The sequence below is a fragment of the Balaenoptera acutorostrata genome, assembly GCF_949987535.1.
Source record: "Balaenoptera acutorostrata chromosome 6 unlocalized genomic scaffold, mBalAcu1.1 SUPER_6_unloc_5, whole genome shotgun sequence".
Classification (NCBI taxonomy): Eukaryota; Metazoa; Chordata; class Mammalia; order Artiodactyla; family Balaenopteridae; genus Balaenoptera; species Balaenoptera acutorostrata.
Genome location: NW_026645494.1, coordinates 100,592 through 126,589, shown reverse-complemented (window position 1 = coordinate 126,589; position 25,998 = coordinate 100,592). Strand labels below are relative to the sequence as shown.

At 37.7% G+C, this 25,998-nt stretch overlaps 1 protein-coding gene and 1 long non-coding RNA gene across 2 annotated transcripts; both read right to left on the bottom strand.

Annotated features, from left to right (window-relative positions):
• Positions 1-607: 607 nt before the first annotated feature.
• Positions 608-10,734, bottom strand: LOC130706610 (V-type proton ATPase subunit B, brain isoform-like). The gene is given in 8 exon segments (XM_057539297.1): positions 608-1,187; positions 3,128-3,257; positions 4,102-4,206; positions 5,483-5,565; positions 7,361-7,511; positions 9,115-9,238; positions 9,888-9,985; positions 10,363-10,734. Coding segments are annotated over 8 exon segments (837 nt in total). The 5' UTR covers positions 10,369-10,734; the 3' UTR covers positions 608-1,047.
• A 2,124-nt stretch (positions 10,735-12,858) lies between these two features.
• Positions 12,859-23,423, bottom strand: LOC114238787 (uncharacterized). The gene is made up of 3 exons (XR_009006803.1): positions 23,345-23,423; positions 17,223-17,278; positions 12,859-12,918 (listed from the first exon to the last, which is right to left on the bottom strand). It is a non-coding gene; the product is annotated as an uncharacterized LOC114238787 (long non-coding RNA).
• Between the last annotated feature and the right edge of the window lie 2,575 nt (positions 23,424-25,998).

Sequence of the window (25,998 nt, the reverse complement as noted above, 5' to 3'; positions counted from 1 at the left end):
AGACTAAAGCTTTTAAATGCTATCACTTGTGCCACAAGATTACCCTGAAAAGGCAGATAGGTCAGAAAGCAGGACCAATTAGGGGATTTTCCAAAGGCTGCTATCTAACAGAGTTTAAAATATCCATAGATTATATATATATATAAAAGATTCCATACACAGAAGAGCTTTCTCTTCCCCACCTTGCCTTTAGCATCCGGTCAACACTTTAGAAACTTAAAACCACTGTTAGCATGTCCGAATGTAGAACCGATATAGGTTTTTTCTTTCTTCAAAAATTGTATCCCAACTCTTTCCAACCAACAATTCTATTAATTATTTTCATTATGATTCCTCTGCATGGAAACCCAGTAAGGGATCATCAAGACAGGGCATCTCACTACTATCAGATCAATGCCAGTTGGGCAAAAGCTGCATGATTCTGTGTTACTCAGAGGGAGGGAGAACAGTAAGACACAGGAGTTGAAACTTATCCGCACCAAAGAGGAAAAGGAAACTCCTTTTCTAACCTATTCATTCAATAGGAAACAGCAGGTGGACAGGAAAAGTCATCTGCTTAGAGCAGACCCAGAGGCCCACCAAAATCTAAAAACAAGCGCTCAGGAAAGCGTCTCGGCTCGGAGAGGAAGCGTCTTTCAGACCCTATCTTGTCCCTAGTTTGGAGATCAAAGCATTGTAACTTCAGATAGTGATACTCTGGAGGGGGTGGACAGGGAAGGTCTGAGAGACCCAAATAATGAGGACACTAGGCAGCTAACTACACCACTACGTACGAATACACACATCAGTAAGAAAACTTCACCTCCAACCCTCAGCTACTTTAAACAAAGCACTGCAGTTCCAGGTTTTCGGAACAGGGGATATTTTAAAGTCTGTTAGCAGTTTAAAACATTGCAACACTGGCACAATATGTTACCTATTCTTTGTTTTTAATTACAGGGTAACACAGTAAACTCCAACACAAAGGTGGGGATGGGGGACTGCAAAAGGAATAAAGAAAACAGAACCAGTATTTCACAAGAGCATCGAGCCAGCGGTAAGTAGCAGCTAATGCTTTGCAGAGTCTCGAGGGTAGAATTCGCTCAAGGTGCTCTAAGGGATTCTCTTCAGCATTTCTTTGGGGAAGATTCGGAGCAGTTGCCAGCCAATGTCCAAAGTCTCATAGACAGTGCGGTTTTCGTAAGGACCTTACAAAAAATTGAGATTAGATGAATAAAGGCCAAGTACTTCCAACTTATCAGCGTTATTCAAAATTTATTGTTATGGGTCTAGCACTGTGAGCATGAAGTATAAAAAAGAAACACAAAGCAGTCAGGTCTCCCAGGACTGGATGTGACCAAATGTGGAAATGAGGGTCTAGACAGTAAGTACCCCTGGGAATCAGAGAAAAGGGAGAAAGCCCGCAGGCGAGACGTTGGGCGCCTGCGTGCGTGCGTGCGTGTGTGTGTGTGTGTTTAACAACGGGTGGGATCTAAAAACACTCCACGGAATAATGGAAACTAGACCCAGAGTTTTGTCCAGAGAGTAGTGAGAAAAGCAGTTTCCCAGCAACACAGGCTGACCTGAAGGAGGCTAGTACAGATACTTAGAAGGCCTTAAATGCCAATGAAGCACCTGAATAGGTCCACGTGAAAGTTTTCAAACTTGCTATTGCTATTATTATTTTTAATAGCAGCATCATTCTTATCCTGCAAATAAATCTCATTTTTTAACTAAGGAGTTAGAGTGGCTAGAGTTCTGCATTCTTTTCTCTACCAGAATAATTTTTATCTTTTAAAGATATTAAGGTTTTGCATAAATTTTTTTTTTTTTTTAGAAAACCCAACAATCATATGTTCTGGGGATTTTAATGTTACTTAAAAAATGTATCACACAAATAGAAAAGTGCACAAATGCTAAGTGTGCAGCTGATGCATTATTCCAAAATAAACACATCGTTTGTAAGTATCACTGAGGTCAAAAATAGAGTTTACCAGCATTACCAGGGGTGGCAGGGAAGAGACCAAACAAAACAGCTTGCAAGCCCTACACATGCTATGTAATAAAAACCATTATAGACTTTTTAACAGAAGGACAATCAATAAAATTAATACTAAATTTACCCCGGCAATGGCACATAGAGAGTCAGGGAGACTGGTGAAGATGCTGGCACTAACGGCCAAGGATGATGGGACAAAGGTCTGGACTAGGTCTTGGGACACAAAGAGTGGTCAGAGATCAGCAGCTTCAACATCGCCCAGGAACTTGTCAAAATACAGGCTCTCTGGCCCCACCCACACCTACCGAATCACAATCTGCACTTCAACAAGATCCCTGGTAGATTCAAAAGCATATTCAACTTTGAGAAACACTGGCCGAAGTTTTTTTAATAGGAATGAAAAGAGAACAGGATAAGATGTTTCAAAGGAGAACAATGCAAATTAGCAAATATTTGATGACTGGAGAATAAATGAAGAGGGTTAAGAATGCCCAATTCCTGAGCTTGGGCTAACTAGGGTAATGGTCATGCCAGAGGTAGACAGAAATTGAAAAGGGAATTGCGAGGCAGGTGGTCAGTTGGGAAAAGACTTTGGTTCTCACCACGCTGAGCCAGAGAGGATGGCGGCATAAACACAGGCTTCCTAGCTGGAGATGTGGGATTAGAGCTTCAGAAAGAGGGTAAAGGCTCATACATAGCATGTTAGTCATCAGCATAGGGGGAAAAAAGCACAGAAAGAACAGGTAATTAAGCCTTTGGGAACATTAACAATTAAGAAGCAGGAAGATAAGAAATCAGGAGGATGAAAACAGAGGGACTGGGAAAGTCCTAAACCCCCAAAGCCAGAGGAGAGCATTGCAGAGAGGTTAAGAGGGAGGAGAAGTGGCAATGGAGGTAGGAGAGCAGAAGGCCGGTTGTAAGGAAGATAAAAAATAAGACAGGAGCTAAATAAATGGATAAAGAAATTGAAGGTAGAGGGGAAGGAACCAGAGGGCTAAGAACAAAGACATGGCAGGCGGCTGGAAGAACCTCTTCTCTAATCAGAAGGAAAATTGTATGGAGACCAATGTAAATTCTCTCAGACTAGGAAAGAAGTCCTCAAAACTACATATGATGCTGTTTCTATTCATAGGAAAATAGTAATCTTACCCTGAGCAATGAAGTTCCTCTCAAACTTCTGCAGAAATTCCAAGTAAAGCACATCATCTGAGGTAAGGGCTTCTTCTCCAACTACGGCTTTCATGGCCTGCGCATCCTTACCAATAGCATAGCATGCATACTAAAGGGAAAAAAAGGTTTACATGAACCTTTATAAATGGTAACGGTACTCTGGGCTATATAAGTGTATTGCTGTAGCTATCTTCACAGTATTTCACATTATTTCCAAACATAATTCACATATGCAAGTATTGGAAAGACTTTATTATACAGCAGTCTCACTAAGGAAGGAGTCTTCAGGCATGCAATACATAGACATTACTAACACTCTACAAAAAATACACTCCCTCAATATATGAATGAGCTTCCATTTTGCAGAGCCTTTAAAAATCACAACTTACACAATAGGAGAAATCCATCTCTAAATTCTATTCAAAAAAAAAGATCTGGGTTATCAGTAGGTTTATTTATCATTTCTACTTTAAGGTCAAATGTATTTTTCTTTAATTATGCTTGGTATACAATCTCAGGACTATAGAAACCAAGGATTTCATAGAATATACACAGCTGTATCCCTTAGCGTTCTGGTGATTGCCTAATATGTTAAACAAAAAATTAGTTAGAATAGTCTTTCAGAAATACTCTATAATAAAGGTTACTAATAAAAACTTAATCGTCTTATGCCTTTTTTATTTAAAAACTACCTCATACAGCATTAGAGGTGGGTTTCAAGCATGTGATCTTTAATCTTTGTCATGAGCAGTTATCCTTATGAAAAAGACTCTTTGGCTCTAATGAATGTTTCTGTATTCCAGTATTCTATATTATATATTCTATATTAAAATTCTACTTTGATGGGGGGAGAAGAAAAGTGATATGGAAGAAAGACAAGAGGTATAAGACAGCAGCATGAACTGAGAAAGTATTCATTTCTTTAAACACAATCCTGGAGAAAACATACGTACCAGCTGGTTAGATACATTGGCGTGATCCTTTCTGGTCATACCTTCTCCAGTAGCAGACTTCATTCACCGAGACAACGAGGGCAGCACATTAATAGGCGGGTAAATCTTGGGTAAAAGGGGAAGGGGGAAAATATTATATTTAAGTACAAAATTCAAGCTTTACTGGTAGTAAAGGAGGATTTTGAAACTCATTTTTATTGCTTAAATTGCATAAAACTGCTACATGTGTTTCCTAGATGATTCCTAATATCTCTTCTGGTAAGAAAAGGAAGTAAGAAACATTTTACAGGTTAAGATTTCTTTTTGAGAATCAAATCCAAAAAGTAAAATCTACAAAACAGTACAAGATTCTATTAAAAAACTGAATTTTCAACATCTGCCTACAACATCAAATCCAAATGGTCTTCTGAACTCTGACTCATAAAATCACACATAAAAAGATTAACAATAATTTCACCTAAAAGCTGATATCAGAAGCTGGCATCTACTAAAGAACCAATAAAAAATCTGTTTTTGATTATGCAGTCATAAAAAAGAATGAAATCTTGCTGTTTGCAACATCATGGATGGACCTTTAGGGCACTATGCTAAGTGAAATAAGCCAGACAGAAAAAGATAAATACCGTATCATCTCACATATATGGGACCTTAAAAAACAAACAAAAAAATGTCAAGCTCACAGATAGAGAACAGACTGGTGGCTGCCTGAGGCAGGGGATGAGTGAGCCAAATGGGTGAGGGAGGTTAAAAGGTACAAACTTCCAGTTATAAAATGAGTAAGTCATGGGGATGGGACTTTCACAGCATGGTGACTATGTACGTTAATAATACTGTATTGCATATTTAAAGGTAGCTAGAAGAGTGGCTCTTCAAAATTCTCATCACAAGAAAAAAAGTGTTGTAACTATGTGAGGTGGTGGATGTTAAGTGGACTTATTGTGGTGATCACTCTGCAACATACACAAACATCAAATCATGACATTGTACACCTGCGACCAATGTAATGTTACGTCAATTATACCTCAATTAAAAAAATGTTAACAATAAAAGACAAAGAAAAAACTCTGAAAAATCTGTTCTTGTATTAATAACAAAAGTGGTAGATTATACCGTTATGGAACAGAAGACCCAAAAAAGTTCTTTGAACAACTCACTCCATTTTAAGGCATAATAAAGAAAGTGGAAATTTAATTCTTAATTCTGGCACACTTTTCCACACCAGGATTTTAGTATTACAGAAATGACAATTTTATAGCCATATTAAAAACAATTCAATTTGATATTTTCTAAATAAATAATTCCTAAGAGCAAAGTCAGAGTCACTAAAGAATAACTGAAGAATAGATCTGTAGGCTTAGAGCATCATTCAACTCTCAAATACCTGTCTGTTGTGTAGCTGTCTGTCCACATAGATCTGCCCCTCTGTAATATATCCAGTCAAGTCAGGGATGGGGTGAGTGATATCTACCAGAGAAAGACACCTGATGTTAGTTAAAGTGTCCATCTCATATAAACAAAACCACAGGAAGTCAATCTGCACTACTTAAAACAGTGCTATAGAAAATAGTTTCCTGTGATGATGGAAAAGTGCTTTATCTGTGCTGTCCAATATGGCAGCCACTGGTCAAATGTGGCTACTGAACATGTGAAATGCGGCTAATGTGACTGAAAAACTTTATTTCAAGCTTTATCTGATTTTAATAAACTTTAGAACTTAAACAGCCAAATGTGGCTAGAGGTTACCGTATTGGCCAGTGTCACTTATTTGGTTGCAGCACAGTTAGACATGTGTTGGCACAAGTTAAATTAGCTATCTTCATAAAAAGTACTATTTCTCCTAGTTATGCTCTCTCTCCCCCAAACATAAAGTTCCATTTTAAACACAAAGTTCATTTGCAGAGATTTGCCAATTTGATGTACACTGAGAGAACATTCTCAGTCCATAAGCTATCCCAGAGGGATACACAACATTTCAACATGGAAAATACGGAGAGGCTCAACAAGTTAAGCAACACTACACAGGCAGCACCACGCAGGTCCTACAGAGCAAGACATCTCTAAGTCTGTTAAATTACAGAGAGTAATTTTGTAGCTACTTCCTTGGAACAAATCATTTTCACATCAGAGGTAGTATTCAGACTGCCTGGGTTTTTTTGGTTTGTTTTTTTTAAAATTTATTAATTTATTTACTTTTGGCTGTGTTGGGTCTTCGTTGCTGCGCAACGGCTTTCACTTGTTGCGGTGAGCGGGGGTGGGGGGGCTACTCTTCATTGCAGTGCGCGGGCTTCTCGTGGTGGCTTCTCTTGTTGTGGAGCACAGGCTCTAGGCGTGCGGGCTTCAGTAGTTGTGGCGCACGGGCTCAGCAGTTGTGGCGCACAGGCTTAGTTGCTCTGCGGCATGCGGGATCTTCCCGGACCAGGGCTGGAACCCGTGTCCCCTGCATTGGCAGGCGGATTCTTAACCACTGTGCCACCAGGGAAGCCCCTGCCTGGGTTCTAAAGCCGCCACTTCCTAACTGTGACACTGTACCTCCCTGTGCCTCACACGAGAGCATCTAAAAAGTCGCTATGAAGATCAAATGAGTCAAAACTTACAAAACACTTAGAACAGTGCTCAGTTATAATGAGTTATTACTGTTTCTGAAAATAGTTTGAAAAAGTGTTTTTAAAAGACTGAGATAAAGACAAAAAGACACTAACATAAGGGGAATGCTGCAAGTCTCACCCGGGAGCTGCTGGGCATACCTCCAGGCAGGCACTGCACTGTGCACTTACACACACATGATAAAACCAAGTAATTTTTAGCAAGTCTTTGATGATCGTTCTATCTCTAGAGTCTCGTGGCATTTACCATTTGTGCTCCGTATCTGGCACTTTGGCTACCTTAAATTACTGATGCACAGACATTTAAAAAATATCCAACTAGAATGAGAGGCTTACGTTAAGTAGAGCCCATACATTTTTTAAAAATTTGTTTCTTTCATCTAGACCAGTGTCCTGCAAATAGTAGACACTAAATACTAGCTAATAAATAAAAATTAAAAATTAAAATTACAAGAACATTTTTCTACAAAAGAATAATATTTATGGGTAGTTTTGAAATGAAAAATTTTATTAGAAACAAATCACTAGGTAAGGTAAACTTCTGGAGGATAAACTCTCAAAAGAATTTCAACTCAAAAAGATAGATGTTCTTCTCTCTTCAAATCAAAGTCCTTACAACCATTAGGGATGCTATAATCCAAAGACCCAAAACTTACCATCGTTAGGCATGGTGAGAATAGGAATTTGAGTAATAGAGCCATTTCTACCTTCCACTCTACCAGCGCGTTCATATAGTGTGGCTAAATCTGTATACATGTAACCTGGGAAACCTCGTCGACCAGGAACCTCTTCCCTGGCTGCTGAAACCTGACAGTGAGTCAAGGAGAACAGTATCACATACCAGAAAATGAAAATTAAAGCTTGGTTAGAAAACATTTGTTTGAACATGCCAAATTACAAAGTTGGAAATATCATCTTATTCGTTTTAAATATCACCTCTAGAAACGATTTAGAAAAATCTAGCGACATAAATTCAGATTATTCTGCAACAAAAATGTTGACAATTGGGGACCAGAAGCTTTTTTGCTAAAATCATACTGCCATAACACAAATCTTCAAATAGCTGGCTAGAAGAAAATCTGCTTGCAATTTTATAAATCAAAGGTAGTACATTTTAAAACTAAGAGAACATTCTCAGTTCACAAGGTTTCCTTCATGTTATGGATCTTGCCAGATTTACATAAGCTAATCCTGAAAAGATCAAAAGGGAAGGAAATACATATATCAGAAATCATCTGATGCACTTTACATACATTATTTAATTTAATCCTCATAACAACCCTATAAGGAAGTTAATGTTATTAACCCCAACTTACAACCGCAATCAAGGGCCAGATGATTTCCCTGGATCACCGCACAAGACAAGAATAGTAATAGATGGTCTTTCTCTTAGAGACATGCACACTAGAATATATGCATACATTTTAATCTACAGCCAACAAGAACTGTGAGTCATTAAGCCCAACTTCTAACTGCTACTTTGGTTCCTCCAAGAGTATGCTCCAGCAGTGCTACTCAAAGCGTGGCCTGCCTGCAGACCAGCTTTTATCAATGTGAAAGGAGATAATGCAGAAAGCAAGATAAACATATAGAAAACTTTAGTGGCAATTTGATAGAATAATTGTCTGTCGAATCTAATAATACTAACAAAAGGGTTTGTAAATTGTTTTTTTTTTTTTAATTTTCACTTTTCTAATACTTATTTTTACTGCCTTTTAGAAAAGTATGTGTGATGGATGGGAGAAAAGAAGTCCTTCGATGAAAAAGCACTGTAGCCGAGTGAGATATGATGATGGATCTTAGGGAATCTTAAGCTAGATATTTATAAAGCCTGTCTCTTCAGAAGTCTTCTTCCCTTTTTTGCACACTTAAAAGAGCAAGTCACTCAAAATTTCAGTAACTTGCATTAGAACAAACACCCCACACTTCTGGATGGTAACTGCTAGAATCTTATATTGTTTCTAAATAATCACTGAGTTTTCTGAAGGCAAAAAAAGTTCTGAAGAGGGTTCTGCCACAGTATAGTCTTTACTTATGTAAATAAATAAAAACTTACATCATTAAAAATGGAATTCTTGAAAAGGGCTAGAAACTGACAGTCTGGACAGAGACAGAACTACCTGGGAGAGTAACTGATTAAATAGCTTGCATCATTTACTCTCTCTAAGAATCCAGTCTTAACCAATGGAGACAGTGAGAGTATGATAAATAGGCTAATAATTTAAATCTCGTCCTCTAATCATTTCAACTAGGTTGACAAAAGTAATATTTTCTTTTCTGATTAATTAAGGTATTCTACTAATATATGAGCAATGCATTTTAAAAAACATGATTTTAAAAAAAATGAAAACTTGCAGAGGGACAAGGTAACCCTGACAAGATAATCCATTTTAATTAAGAAAAAAATTACCTCTCGAAGTGCTTCAGCATAAGAACTCATGTCTGTTAGGATAACCAATACACGTTTCTCACACTGATAGGCCAGGAAGTCGGCCGTGGTTAGAGCCAAGCGAGGAGTGATAATTCGCTCAATACTGAAATGAAACATTAAGTCCTACGTCACTCAAACAAAAAGGCCAAAAAAACCACAAAATGATTCCAGAAATAATAGTACAGTCTCCCTTTTAAAGTTTCACATAAATTGAGGGAGGTTAAGCAATTATTACTTTAAAAGTGCTTAAGTAAGGCAGAGTTCTTTTATGCATTTACATAATAAGAATTACTTAGTGCTACACAGCTAAATTGATTTATTTTATAAATGCCCCATAATTTCTCAGAACTATATAGTTCTCAAAACTGAGCAAGAAAGGAAGAGAGAGAGAAGGAGAAAGGGATGAAAGAAGTAGGGGCCAGATTTTGCAGGTAAGAGGAAAAGGTCATTTATTGAGTATGGACTGTGTGCTGGGTAACTTACACTATTATCTCATTTCATATGCACAACAACTCTGTGAGACAAGTATTATTTATCACATTTTATGAAAGAAGACACTGAGCTTCACAGCCTAAGTGACTTACCCAAAACCAAATAACTTGCAAGAAGCAGAGCTGGAATTTAAATACCGTTATCTCATACCTAGGCCTGTGCAGCTTTCACTCTAATGTTCTACCTCCTTAGTGTAAGGTGACATTTTTGACCAGAAGGCTGCATGAATAGGGGGAAAACAGCTCTATTTGTTTACTTACGTTGGGTCGTTAGCCAAGTTCAAAAAGAGGCAGACGTTGTCCATTGAGCCATTTTCTTCAAAGTCAGGTTTGAAGAACCGGGCAGTTTCCATGTTTACCTAAATGGCAATGACTTCATCAGTGCTGGGAGAAGAAAAATTCTCAATATTTCTTTCTTTCTTCCCCCCCCCCCCAATATTTATTTCTGATGAAGGCCAAGCTATAGATCTGCACTGCTCCTTCTTTTAAAGGTTCAAGTACCCCCAAAACGTTCACAAAAGCCAACAGAGTAAACAGCTTGCTTTGGGCACAAAGGGAATTATTTTTACATTCCACAGTCAAATGCTAAATACTAATCCATGGTTTGCCCAAAATGCCAACTTGCAACTTCTCTGCCTAGAGATAAATCGAATAATATATGTGTAGTTTTCTACATTGTTCTAAGAACACAAGCACTTCTACATTTCATACTAAAACAGAAAAAGATAATACTTACACCCATAGCAGCAAATACAATCGCAAAATTTTCCTCACTGTAGTCCACTACATCTTTGGATTTTTTTACCAAACCAGCCTGGCGACAGATTTGAGCTGCAATCTGATGAGGAGTACAAAAGAACCAAGTTAAAATCTAAAATAATATTTCTACAACAAAATAACTTTTACCCTAAACTTTGGGGAACTGTAATCATAAATGAAACTGGGTTGTCTTAAAGGGCTTTACCCAATGAAACTATTTTGTAATTTTTGCAGATTCCTAAGAGTAAGCAAGAAGTCAGATATGTGTAGATAAAGAGTCAATGTAATTGGATTATATAAACAGTAACATTGGGCATTTACCTTGAAAATCCTATATTTGGTTTCTCACTAAGAGTGAAGCACTCGGAAATTCTTTCTCCTTAAATTTCATACCAAACAGATTCTAGGTCTCACCGCATTGTGCGGTAAGCCAGCAGCAGAGAAGATAGGAATTTTCTGCCCCCTAGCAATATTGTTCATGCCAACTATGGCCGAAATGCCGGTCTGAATCATCTCCTCTGGATAGATCCGACACTGAGGATTGATTGGCTGGCCTAATGCATTTCCAAAAGGGAAAATTTTAATATGTCTCTACATTAAGACTACAACCATATAAAGCATATAAAGCATTTCTTTCTACTCTTAAAAAATCAGTTATTTTTGAAATCTGAAACTGTTTAAATATTCTTTTCCATTAATCTTTTGTAGATTCACAAATTATATGGTAGTAAAGTGAAACGTAAGGTATAGCAAATAAGAGAGAAATCTTAATTTCAAAGCCAGTATGGCTTTTACATCTCAGATATATCCTGGTGATATTTTACAATAAATAAAATATAAAATTTTAAGATAACCACTAGGAAAAATAAATTTATTAAATAATAAACAAAACATAATTAATCAAACATGGAGTATGTTGGTTATCTACTTAAAGTATCATAAAAATCACCCTTTCTCTGACAAAGGTGTAAGATAGGTAGATGCTATTTTCCCCAAAACACAGAAATCCATTTTCTGTCCCTACCTATGATATCAAGGAAGTCTTCAGCCAGTACAACAGGACCTCTGTCGATGGATTTTCCTGAGCTATTGAATACCCGACCTGGTAAACAGTAACGAGACAGTACAGAGTGGACAATGACTCAAATGTTCACAATCTTTAAAAAGACTTCATGGAAATAATGTTAAAAAGGAAGCAGATCTCTGCTCAGCATGAATAATAATATCCGTTTACCAAGCATATCCTCAGACACTGGCATTCGGAGAATATCCCCAGTAAACTCACAGGATGTCTTCTTGGCATCTATACCTGAAGTCCCTTCAAATACCTATCAAGAAAGAAAAGTAAACAGAAGGGTAAAAGAAATTTAGATCATAAGCGCTTAAGATTTATTTGTCAGCCCTTATAAAGTAAAATACATCAACGTATATACTACTTGTAGCCTCATGACTGAAGAAGTGTTCATGGTGGACGACGAACCAAACTGTCAACCTCTCACCCAGAGTCATGCCTGCAGGCCAAATCCATCAAGCAAGCTAAGAATGGTTTTTACATTTTTAAAGGGTTGTTTTTTTTAAAAAAAAAAAGGAAAAGAAAGCATAAGAACATGCATCAGAGACCTTAGGCACAACCCTCACAAAGTCTAAAAAATTTACTATCTGGCCCCTTACAGAAATTCTGCTGACCTCTGCTCTAGATTACTCTTTAGGGCAATATGTTATTTGAGAAAACTGGCACTTCCTATAATCAGTAACATTAAAAACTAGGAATTATCAGAGACAATTTAAAGGAGTAGACTCAGATCTCATTTTGGTTTCAGCCCATAAGCTCTGAATTCTACTTTTCATCTCTCCCCTTCTATGTGACTGTTTCATTTTATCCATTAAAATTTTTTTTTTAAAAAAGCCATTTTACCAGTGGAGCTATTGGGCTAGAATGGATATTGGTGGCTGGCATTTAGCAAGAAAACATGAAAAAATACTTTTCTTCCCTCACAGCCAGTAAACAGTCGGGTCCCTGGCTTAAGATTTTTCACCTTCACGATGGTGCAAAAGCAATACACATCTGGTAGAAACCGTACTTCAGAAAAATCACATGAGAAAAAAAAAATCACATGAGATATTTAACATTTTATTATAAAATAGGCTTTGTGTTATATGGTTTTGTGCAATCGTATGCTAATATAAGTGTTCTGGGCACCTTTAATGTAAGCTAAGCTAAGCTATGATGTTCGGTAGGTTCTGTGTACTAAATGCATTTTCAACTTACGATATTTTCAGCTTATGATGGGTTTATCAAGATGTCACCCCACCTATAAGTTGATGAAGATCTGTATACTTATGTGATAATTACTAAAAAGAACTATTGGTGTTTCTTATGTTTGTTGTGATCAGAAAAACGTTCAACTGGCCAGGTTTTGAAAGCGATGCTTACCTGAACCACTGCTTTGGAACCACTAACTTCTAGAACTTGCCCACTCCTCTTCGTGCCATCAGGTAGTGTTAAGTGCACAATCTCAGCATATCTGGGAAACTAAATAGGAAAAAAATAAAGGCTCAATAACCAACATTTTAAAAGCTCCTCAAAATACTCTATATGCTCTATGTCTTTCACAGCATGTATGCACATGCAGACCCCACACCTCCCCAAAGCACACAGGTATACATCCAGAGTTTAGAATATCCTCAGGTAGTTTAAGTCCTTAGAACACTGATCACTGGCACATATACTGGCAAACACAGCATAAGGTACAGAGAGAAGGATCTTAAATCTATGAAACCATGGCAATTAAATTCTTTCCTTCTGTGTGTATGTTTTAAAGCTTTGAGACTACAGAAAGTTAAAAAACTATGTTCCCACTACTCAGAAATGATGTTTGCTTCTGGGCTGTGTAATCACCTTGTGCCTTGGGAGGACAGGAATAAAATGCAACTGAACAATAAAATAATTACTATTATAATAAATAATGCTAATATTCCCTCCTCAATCTAATTCTCCTAACCAGAAATGTATTCCTCTAATCCATTTTTAATATTTTAAATTGCATGTTTCCAAAAATATACTGTAGTGTTTCACTTACCTAAATGGCAACATACTAAATGTATCATCCTGCAACTCGTTTTTTTCCCACTTGACCGTATGTTTTGGATCTGTCATAGTCATATTTACCTTATTTGATTAACAGAATCTTTTGAAAAATGCATCACTACATTGTGTGATGTGAAGGAAAACATCTGCCAATGCATCTGTGAATCAACACTGACTGTAGGACACTTGATTCTGGAGATGCTAATATGAATAAATGGGCATCTAGAACCAATGTTAGAACAGATATAGCTAAAATAAAATCAAGTGACACTACATTTTATTCAGCTGTTCTTCTACCACTGGTGTTCAAGGCTGTTCCAAATTTAAACTACTACAAACATGCTGCAATGAACATTCTCACATGTGGGCCCAAGTTTCCCTAAGGTAGCTGGTTCCGTAGTGGTGGGCTATAGGCTGTGTCCATTGTTATGTGAAATTACTCTGCAAAGGAACCTTTTACTTTACAAACTCCCTAGTAGGATAGAAAAGTATCTTTTCCCTACATCTTTGCCAATCTTACATTATTAAACTTTAATTTTTACCATTTTGATAAAATAAAAAATAGTAGCTTTCAACTTGCATTTTCCTGATTCTACTAATATTGAGCATCTTTTCATGTTTACTGACAATTCAGACTTCATTTCCTATAATGGCCTTATTAATAATATCTTTTCCTCGCTTTTCAACTACATCTGCTTCTTCTTATTTACTTTTAGGTAAGTTTCATAGATTCTGGATATCAATCCTTTTGCGAATATCTGCTCCCAGTCTTCCTTGTCTTTTAATTTTGTTTATGGTATCCTATCATATAGAAGTTTTTGCAATAAAATGACTTGTTTTCCTTTATGATTTGTGTCTTTTGTGTAGGAAAACCTTCCAATCTGAAGTCATAAAAATGGCCTTCTATACTGTCTTTTAATAGGTTTTTCATGTTTTGGTCTTTAATCCATCTGGATTTATTTTTGGTATGTAATTTTATTTTTCTCATTTTTATCTTTATTTTTCATACAGGAAGCCACATACCCCAACAATATTTACTGAGTAGCACAAATGTAATTTGTGCTACAAGTAGCACGACTTGTAATGTAGCCTTTATCATTTACCAAGTCAAATTCTCAGGTGTGAGGAGAGTTGGTTTTAAGAATTTTAACTTTGCTCCACTGAACTATCTGCTTACTCCCTCACCAAATCTTTATTCTTACTGTATTTCTAACTGATTTTGTTACCTGGAGAGAATCAACATCTTTTCTATTCTGAGTCTTTCCATTCATGAATGTGGAATCTCCAGTTATTTGAAGTCTTCTTTTATGTCTTTCAACAAAGTTTCACAGTTTTTGGTAAAAAGTTCCTAATTATTCTAGTAGTTACTTCTGGCATACAAAACACTACTGATTTCTATAGACATCCTCTGTATCCGGCAACACTGTTTTACACCATTGTTTCTAATAGTTTGTCCACCGAATGACTTGTGTTGTCTGTTTAGTTAATCATACTACCAAGAAATGATGACAGATGTGCCTCGTCCTTTCAATCCCTTTTCCCCACAGCATTGATTAGGGTCCAAGCACAAAGACAGAACAAAGATGGATAGTGGTGCTGACAACAGGGGTCCTCATCTTGTTCCTGATTTAAATGGGAATGTTGCTCGAGTCTCTCCTTAAGTACGCTGTTTGCTGTAGGTTATGGTGGATATCCTTAAAGAGGTTTTAAAAGTTTGTTCTATCCCTTATTTCTAAGACCACCTTCTTCTTTTGTTTTGTTTTGTTTTTTAGAAACAAGTAATTTTATCAGGTACATACTCCGTATTTACTGAGAAGAGCATAAGCTTTTCTAGCTTAATCTATGAATGACCTGAATTATACTGACATTTGCTATTATCAAATCATCTTTGTATTACTGGGATAAATTCTACTTTGTCATAATTCTGTTGAGTTTTTAAAGTGTATTTTTGCTAATATCCAATACATGAGAACATTTTTATTAAGAATTTTGGAATCTGTGCTTGTAAATGAGACTAGCTACATTGTTTCTTTTCTGATACTAGCCTTTGTCTGGTTTGGGAATCAAAGATGTGCTACCTTCAGAAAATGAGTTGGACAGCAGTCTCCATCATCATCTATTCTGATACAATTTGTATAAAATTATCTATTCCTTGATCCTATGTGTATGTTTTAAGTTAAAAACAGGAGCCAAAAACTAAAAACAAACAAAAATCACTCTAAATCTGGTGATATAAAGCCATTCTTACAACTACATAAACTTTATTTACCAGTTTTTCCTCAGCTGGAGTTATACCCCAAACAAACATTCAATAAAACTTTTTCAGCTTTCTTAAAATTACTTCCCCCAAGATGTTTTCTAAGTCCTTCCCATTATTGACTCACATAGCATCCTGCACTCACCCTTCATAGCACTTACCAATTAGACACTTACGTATTTGTATTGTGTATTTTTGGTGCTGAGTTCAGCGCTTAACATAGTAGAAGCATGAATATTTTTAACTGTTTTTGAAAATATATTTACTAATATAAAAGCTCCATATTTTTAAAATATGAGTCAACAATTTTATCCAATAAAAAGTATATAAAAAAGAAGAAATAAAGGACAAAGAAGCAAATAATGCTTTCAATACTTCCCCCCAAAATAAAAGTGTATGCTTCATCCTTTCACAAAATATTAACGGGCACCTGCCTAAACCCTGTACAACTTGTATACTGAGGCTTTGAATCAAACTGCAGACTAGTATGAAACTGTGGCCAGGAGTAAGCTATATGCTTAATCTTGTAATTAATTTGCATAGGTACCTTGTCATGCACAAAAATATCTTAGTGATAAAGCTGAAGAGACAGTGCACTTTGCCCTTTCCTTTAAGAAATGGTTTTCATTTTATTTTCTGCTTCCAGAGGGGCCACATGCCAAACATACTTCTGCCATTACTTCTCTCCACAAACTCATAACTGTGTGTACCTTTCCCCCTCATCCACTCCCAACAACAACCAATGCAGAATTACTGTTCTACAGAGCATAGTATACAAATTATCTCCTCTGAAGATATTTTAATCACTGAACTCAGGCAGGAGGCTTCACCCAGGGTGAAGTCTATTCAATTATAGACTATATTCTATGCCTCTTTTTCTAAGATAATTCTTACGTATAGGTGTGGCTAAAAAAAAAAACCCATGTAACTAAAGAGTCTTTCAACAAACTGAATATGTAAAAACTATTCTCTGCTCTATGGTTTTAGTCACTGTTGAGATAATCTGTTGTTTATTCATTACTTGAATACCAGTGTCAGGCCCTCAAAGACAAAAGTAACATTGTTTACTCACTCAAAGACCTTAAAATTTAGTAGAGAAGACAAAAATGTAACAAGTAGTTAGAACACACAGTAGTCTATGACAAGAGCCACAAGATACCGTATAACTAAATAATATCCTACAAGTCATAAAACACACAAATATTACTGTTGTTTTCCTAATAAACCTGTGAGGTATGATTAACAAACAAATAAAATTTTAAATTTTACAGACAAGGGACTCAAAGCCACAAACAGAATCCACAACAGATCCAGTACTAGAATCCCATCTTCTGACTTCTGACCTAAAATTCTTGTCTCCATATAGCACTGACATTCCGACCAAGGAATGGCTTAAAAGAATCATAACAAAAAACTTAAAGTGTACTAAACAGTACTTAATACTATGCTTTTAACTTCTTAAATGGTTAGACGATAATGATAGTGGTATTACCTTAACATGATCTAAGATCACTAGTGGACCATTAACTCCTGATACTGTCTTGTATGCTGGAAAGAAACACAAAAAAGTCAGTTCTTGTCAAACAGGACAACAGTCTAAATGACCTCTCTGGTACTACCAAAAAGAACCTCTCTCTACTTTATCGTATCTATTATTATATGGAACACTCAAAAAGTATGAAATTTTTCATTGAATTTATAAAATATGCCTGCATCTGTACAACTTCTCATAATCCCCTTCATCAAACCAAAAACATGTTTAATTCTTATTATAAGTCACATTGTTTCAAGGACCCAGAATACAAAAACAAAGGTAAAGAGGGAGAGTTCCCACAAGAGTTCACAATTTTATATGGAGAAGGGGGAGGTAAGGGCTCTACCAGAGGTGTGCTGAGGGTCTGTGGGAGCACAGGAAAGACGCTGCAATGGTTCTCACTTAGAAGAGAAAAGAAAAAGCTTGACAGAAAAGGTAGCACTTAGCAAAGTAGATAGAGAAGGAGAAGGGAATCCTTAACTTTAAGCAGAAGTGACAAAACTCACAAAAGAAATCTGACAAAATGTAGTCTGTTAAGATAAAATGCCATGATTAAATAGTATCATAAAAACTATGAAAAAAAAAGGAGTTTATGAAGGGGGATGGAATGAAAGGTCAGAGATCATATAAGTATCCTTTAAAAAAAAAAAGTCAAACGTTACTGTCATTGTAGAAGCTTTTATCTTCTACTGCAAATTATGCCCTAGCAACAAACTACCCAAATCTCTCATTTTAGAAAGGAGGTAGCTGTCATTGAATTGTATCACATCTACATACACGCCGAGTATAATGAATGGTAATCAGGTATAAATCAGAACAGTCAGGAAAGCAATTCTAACAATGTCAGAATTAACTAAATTTCATGATCAGAAAAGCTGAAAAAACAAATGAAGTAAGTGTTTACAAGACCTAAAATAATGTATAAGAAGCTGTCAACCAACTGGGAATTTTTCACTTGCTTGATTTCTTATGATGTCTTAGACAGAAATTTCTGGCATGAATGTAGACTCCCAAGAATGAGGAAACCATTTAATAACCAGTCTGTCCATTCAAGGGGCTTCAGAATTTAAAAACGTAATTTCTTTAGCCAGGAAGCAAGTGCCCTGGTAGAAACACTGAGACAGGGCAGGCGAGCACTGTCACGAACCCTAGTCTTTCATACTGAGGACCTTTAAATCCTCACACTAAATATTTGCTTGAAGACATTTGTAATTCTAAGGATCAACAGAGGCTCCTAATTACTTCTTTTTTTTTCAACCTTAGATAAAAAGCAAGACACAAATTTTAAATGTTAAGTTACTTGAATGGATGGCAATGTAAACAAATTAATCATGCCTCCAAGATTATTAGAAATATCCCAGTTGTTGGGGCTTCCCTGGTGGCGCAGTGGTTGAGAATCTGCCTGCTAATGCATGGGACACGGGTTCGAGCCCTGGTCTGGGAAGATCCCACATGCCGCGGAGCAACTAGACCCGTGAGCCACAACTACTGAGCCTGCGCGTCTGGAGCCTGTGCTCCGCAACAAGAGAGGCCACGATAGTGAGAGGCCCGCGCACCGCGATGAAGAGGGGCCCCGGCTCGCCACAACTAGAGTAAGCCCTCGCACAGAAACGAAGACCCAACACAGCCCAAAAAATAAATAATTAATTAATTAAAAATAAATATCCCAGTTGTCATATATTCTGCTACTTTTATGTTAATCCTCCCCATTGTTTTAAAATAATCTAATACTCTTAAAAATAAGTCCTACCCCTAAAACAATTTCTTCATTGTTCTCTTTTATTTTATTTTTATTTTTGGCCTCGCCACACGGTTTGCAGGATCTCAGCTTCCCGACTGGGGATTAAACCCACGCCATGGCAGTGAAAGGGCCAGGTGAGCCCTAACCACTGGACCTCCAGGGAATTCCCTCATTGTTCTCATTTTAAAATAATCCAAACATTTTTTCAATTACTTTCTAAAATTGCTATGTGGATATGCAAAGTGAACTACATTAGAAACATGTTTTCTTTAATTTTTGCCACTTTGATTACTATGTGTCTCGGCGTGTTTCTCCTTGGGTTTATCCTGTATGGGACTCTCTGCGCTTCCTGGACTTGGGTGGCTATTTCCTTTCCCATGTTAGGGAAGTTTTTCAACTATAATCTCTTCAAATATCTTCTCTGGTCCTTCCTCTCTCTCTTCTCCTTCTGGGACCCCTATAATGCGAATGTTGTTGCATTTAATGTTGTCCCAGAGGTCTCTTAGGCTGTCTTCATTTCTTTTCATTCTTTTTTCTTTAGTCTGTTCCACAGCAGTGAATTCCACCATTCTGTCTTCCAGGTCACTTATCCGTTCTTCTGCCTCAGTTATTCTGCTATTGATTCCTTCTAGTGTAGTTTTCATTTCAGTTATTGTATCGGTCATCTCTGTTTGTTTGTTCTTTAATTCTTCTAGGTCTTTGTTAATCATTTCTTGCATCTTCTCCATCTTTGCCTCCATTCTTATGCCGAGGTCCTGGATCATCTTCACTATCATTATTCTGAATTCTTTTTCTGGAAGGTTGCCTATCTCCACTTCATTTAGTTGTTTTTCTGGAGTCTTTTCTTGTTCCTTCATCTGGTATATAGCCCTCTGCCTTTTCATCTTGTCTGTCTTTCTGTAAATGTGGTTTTTGTTCCACCGGCTGTAGGACTGTAGTTTTTCTTGCTTCTGCTGTCTGCCCTCTGGTGGTTGAGGCTATCTAAGAGGCTTGATGGGAGGCTCTGGTGGTGGGTAGAGCTGACTGTTGCTGTGGCGGACAGAGCTCCATAAAACTTTAATCCACTTGACTGTTGATGAGTGGGGCTGGGTTCCCTCCCTGTTGGTTGTTTTGCCTGAGGCAACCCAACACTGGAGCCTACCTGGGCTCTTTGGTGGGGCTAATGGCAGACTCTGGGAGGGCTCACGCCAAGGAGTACTTCCCAGAACCTCCGCTGCCAGTGTCCTTGTCCCCACGGTGAAACAGAGCCAGCCCCCGCCCCTGCAGGAGACCCTCCAACACTAGCAGGTAGGTCTGGTTCAGTCTCCCCCAGGGTCACTGCTCCTTCCCCTGGGTCCCAATGCGCACACTATTCTGTGTGCGCCCTCCAAGAGTGGGGTCTCTGTTTCCCCCAGTCCTGTCAAAGTCCTGCAATCAATTCCCACTAGGCTTCAAAGTCTGATTCTCTATGAATTCCTCCTCCCGTTGCCGGACCCCCAGGTTCGGAAGCCCAACATGGGGCTCAGAACCTTCACTCCAGTGGGTGGACTTCTGTGGTATAAGTGTTCACCAGTCTGTGAGTCACCCACCCAGCAGTTATGGGATTTGATTGTACTCTGATTGCGCCCCTCCTACCGTCTCACTGTGGCTTCTCCTCTGTCCTTGGACGTGGGGTATCCTCCTTGGTGAAGTCCAGTGTCTTCCTGTCGATGATTCTCCAGCAGCCAGTTGTGATTCTGGTGTTCTCGCAAGAGGGAGTGAGAGCACGTCCTTCTACTCCGCCATCTTGGTTAATCAATATATATACACATACATATACATACATACCACATCTTTATCCATTCATCTGTCGATGGGCATTTAGGTCGCTCCCATGTCTCGGCTATTGTAAATAGTACTGGTATGAACATTGAGGTGCATGCATCTTTTCGAATTAGAGTTTTCTCTGTATATATGCCCAAGAATGGGATTGCTGGATCATATGGTAACTCTATTTTTAGTATTTTAAGGAACCTCCATATTGCTTTACATAGTGGCTGTACCAATTTTCATTCCCACCAGCAGTGTAGGAGGTTTCCTTTTTCTTCAAAACCTTTCCAGCATTTATATTGGTAGACTTTTTAATGATGGCTATTCTGACTGGTGTGAGGTGATTGTAGTTTTGATTTGCATTTCTCTAATAATTAATGATGTTGAGCATCTTTTCATGTGCCTGTTGGCCATCTGTATGTCTTCTTTGGAGAAATATCTAGTTAGATCTTCTGCCCAGTTTTTGATTGGGTTGCTTGTTTTTTTGTTATTGAGTTGTAGGAGCCGTTTGTGTATTTTGGAAATTAAGCCCTTGTCAGTCTCATCATTTGCAAATATTTTCTCCCAGTCCATAGCTTGTCTTTTTTGTTCTGTTTATGTTTTCCTTTGCTGTGCAAAAACTTTTAAGTTTGTTTTGTTGTGTTTTAACTTGCACGAGTTCCATCCTCCACTCTCCAGATCCATGGTAGCTTTGAAAACTAACAGCCCCCAATCACAGTGAAAACCAGCAGCCTGCCAGCCACTGGAAGGATCAGAACAAGTTTGGAGATTTTTCAAAGCTCCATTACCAGAAAATTATCATGACTTGATCTGACCAGTGGTTCCCTGGAAACCCTGCTTTGAGAACTAACTTTATTTGACCTTAGAGCTCAGTGTGAAAAGCCTTCTTTGGGGGTGCTTGTCAAGAACAATTACAGGCAATTGTTTACATTTGCAGTGACCTGAGGCAGTGAATAATAGTGGGGGCAAACAATAGACCAGCCAAATAGTGTAAAAGGAAAAACTGGGTAATGAGATGTTCATAAGGGTTTGAAAAGTTGCTAGGAAGCTAAAAGTCCCCTAATGCCTAAGAATAAAAAAAGGAAAATAAAAACTTCTCCCAGTTTTCTCAGATTGATTCCGTGTTTAGGCACTCCTTTATTGCATAGCCAGGCCAATTACAACTCTGCCTTCACCTTCACTTCCTGTTTGTGCGGAGCCTAGAGATCAGCCAGAGATGAAAGCTCAGAATCTTCTCAGGTCTTTTCTGAGCATGTGCCACGCCTAGGTTATATGCATGTCTTTCCAAATTACCCACTATACACAGGCACTTTTGAAAGCCCTAATTTCCCAAAGGAAGTCTTTCCCTAGCTTTTCTTCCCAGGCTTTTGCGTATTTATTATTTTCCTCAACTGTAATCCTTTGCCCTGGGCTGAAGAAGTTTGTTCATTTGCCTTACAATGTTTCTGAGGAATGCCATCTGTGTAGTCAATTGTTTGGCCTGAGAGAATTCCAAATTAGATGAAACAGACAGGCACCTTCTACCAGTCTTTCAGGTAGTATCCAAGACAGGTCAAAGCAGACAAACACAATTCTTTGCAAATAAGGTCTTCTCTGCTCCCTCTAGAACCAGGGACCAGGGTCCCATGCTGGGAATGAAAGCTTCTTTTCTCAAGACCGCTGCCAAGCTGATGAAGGGTGTAGGTCAAGTACAAGTAAAAATGTTGCAATGCTTTCCTACCATTTTAAAGTTGACTTTCTCTTGATTCAGCCTTCTCTTGGTTGCTATAAACCTGTTTTCAACAATTCTGACTAAGTTGATTCTTATCACTTTTACTCGGTTTTTCAGTGTTTCTATTGAGGGGTAGGCCCCTGGAACTATCTACTCTGACATTTTTGCTAATGTCACCCCTTTAGTGAGGTAGGTCTGTTACCAGTGAATTCTTTGTTTTTGTATAGCTCAAAATATGTTAATTTTTCTTCATCTTTGAAGGATAGTTTTGTTGGATATAGAATACTTCATTTGACAAGTTTTTTTCCTCTCAGCACTTGAATATATCCTCATACTGAGACAAGATGGAAGGAGGCAGGGCACAACCATTAAAAGAATGGCATAGCCATTGAGAAGAATGGGATATGACAAAACATGGTTAGAACTGATTAGGTCCAAGATGGCAGAAGGTTCAACTTCCAGTAGACCTTGAGCCTCATTATATGCTCATTGTAATACATTAGCATGCTAAGTGACACACCCACAGGTGCCATGACAGTTCCAAGGCTGACCATAAAAGGCCAAAAAGTGGGCAGTGGCCCATGTCATGGAAATCCCTGCCTCTTCCCCAAAACAGTTGGAATAATCCTCCCACTTGTTAGTCTATGAAATTACCCAGCCCATAAAACTAACAACCCCATACCTCGGGGCCACTCTCACTTTCTTAGATGGCCTGCGTTCTGTCTGTTGAAGGTGTATCACTTTAGATAAACTCACATTCACTTTACGATGGCTTGCTCTTGAATTGTTTCCTGCGTGAAGCCAGGGACCCTTTCTTGGCAGCCCATCCCAGGAACTCACCTGAGACCTGACCATCCTCTTATGCCCCATTTTCCTGCAATACTACTGCATCTGGCCTCCATGGTTTCCGATGAGAAATCAGCTGTTAATATTATTGAGGATGAAAAAATTGAACTTCATCAAAATTAAAAACTTTTGTGCACCAAATGAGATTATCAAAAGGTGAAAAGATAACCTTATAGAATAGAAGAAAACATTTGCAAATCACATACCTGATAAGTATTTGGTATCCAGAATATATAAATAACTTTCATAACTCAACAACAAAAAGCAACTCTATTAAAAAATGGGCAAAAGACTTGAATAGACATTTCTCCAACATGAAAACTGTTCAACATCATTAGTCATTAGGAAAATGGAAATCAAAACCACAGTGAGATACCACTTCACACCCGCTAGGGTGGCTAAAATTTTTTAAAAAAGAAAGAAAAAAATAACAAGTGTTGGTAAGGATGTGCAGAAATTGGAACCTTTGTACATTGCTGTAGGGAGTATAAAATGGTTCAGTCATTGTGTAAAAACAGTTTGACAGTTCCTTGAAAAGTTAAAAACAGAACTCCATACAACCCAGCAATTCCATTCCTAACTATAGACTCCAACTAATTGTAGACAAGGGTTCAAACAAAAACCTGAGCACAGATCTTTACAGCAGTATTATTTATAATAGCCAAAAGATGGAAACAACCCAAATGTCCATCAACAGATAAGTGGATAAACAAATTGTAATATATACTTACAATGAAATGTTATTCAGCCATAAAAAGGAATGAAGTACTCATAAATGCTACAATGTGGGTGAATAGTTAAAAGCTAGCTAGGGCTTTCCCTGGTGGTGCAGCAGTTAAGAATCCACCTGCCGATGCAGGGACACGGGTTCGAGCCCTGGTGCAGGAAGATCCCACATGCCATGGATGCAACTAAGCCTGTGCACCACAACTACTGAAGCCCGCATGCCTAGAGCCCATGCTCCACAACAAGAGAAGCCACCACAATGAGAAGCCCATGCATTGCAACAAAGAGTAGCCCCCACTCACCACAACTAGAGAAAAGCCCATGCACAACAACAAAGACCCAACGCAGCCAAAAATAAAAATAAACAAAATAAATAAATAAATAAAAATAAAAGCTATGCTAAATGAAAGAAGTCATACACAAAAGATGATGTAGTTTACAATTCCATTTATATGAAATATCCATAGGTAAACATATAGACACAGAAGATGGATGGTTATGAGGAGTTAGAATAGGGGAGAATGGAAGTGACTGTGCAGTGGGTATGTGGTGTTTTTTGAGGTGATGAAAATGTTTTGGAACTTATAGGTACTGGTTGCACAATATTGTGAATGTACTAAAGGAAACTGACACATTAGACCACACAGACTTAATTGATATTTATAGAGCATTCCATCCAAAAGCAGCAGGATACACATTCTTTTCAAGTGCACATGAAACATTCTCCAGGATAGATCACATGCTGGGCCACCAAGCAAGCCTTGGTAAATTTAAGAAAACTGAAATCATATCAAGCATCTTTACTGACCACAGCACTATGAGGCTAGAAATCAACTATAAGCAAAAAAACTGCAAAAAACACAAACATGTGAAGACTAAATGACATGCTAATAAACAACCAATGGATCACTGAAGAAATCAAAGAGGAAGTCAAAAAATACCTAGAGACAAATGAAAATGAAAACATGATGATCCAAAACCTATGGGACACAGCAAAAGCAGTTCTAAGAGGGAAGCTTATAGTGATACAAACTTACCTCAGCAAACAAGAAAAATGTCAAATAAACAACCTTATGTTACAACTAAAGCAACTAGAGAAAGAACAAACAAAACCCAAAGTTAGTACAAAGAAAGAAATCATAAAGGTCAGAGCAGATATAAATGAGACTAAAAAAACAATAGAAAAGATTAATAAAACTAAAAGCTGGTTCTTTGAAAAGTTAAACACACTGACAAATCTTTAGCCAGACCTATCAGGGAAAAAAAGGGAGAGGGCCCAAATCAATACAATTAGAAATGAAAAATACACAGAAGTACAAAGGACCATAAGACACTACTACAGGCAACTATTCAATATATGCCAATAAAATGGACAACCTAGAAGAAATGGACACATTCTTAGAAAGGTACAATCTCCCAAGACTGAACCAGGAAGAAATAGAAAATATGAACAGAGCAATCACCAGTAATAAAATTAAATCAGTAATTTAAAAACTCCCACCAAGCAAAAGTTCAGGACTAGATGGCTTCACAGGTGAATTTTACCAAACATTTAGAGAAGACTTCACAGATATCCTTCTGAAACTATTCCAAAAAATTGCAGAGGAAGAAACCCTTCCCAACTCATTCTATGAGGCTACCATCGCCCTGATAGCAAAAACCAGACAACGATGTCACAAAAAAAGAAAATTACAAGCCCATATCACTGATGAACATAGATGCAAAAATCCTCAATGGAATACTAGCAAACCAACTCCAACAATACATTAAAATGATCATACATCATGATCAAGTGGGATTTATCCCAGAGATTCAAAGATTTTTCAATATCCACAAATCAATCAATGTGACACACCACATTAACAAATTCAAGAATAAAACCCATATGATCATCTCAAAAGATGCAGAAAAAAATTGACAAA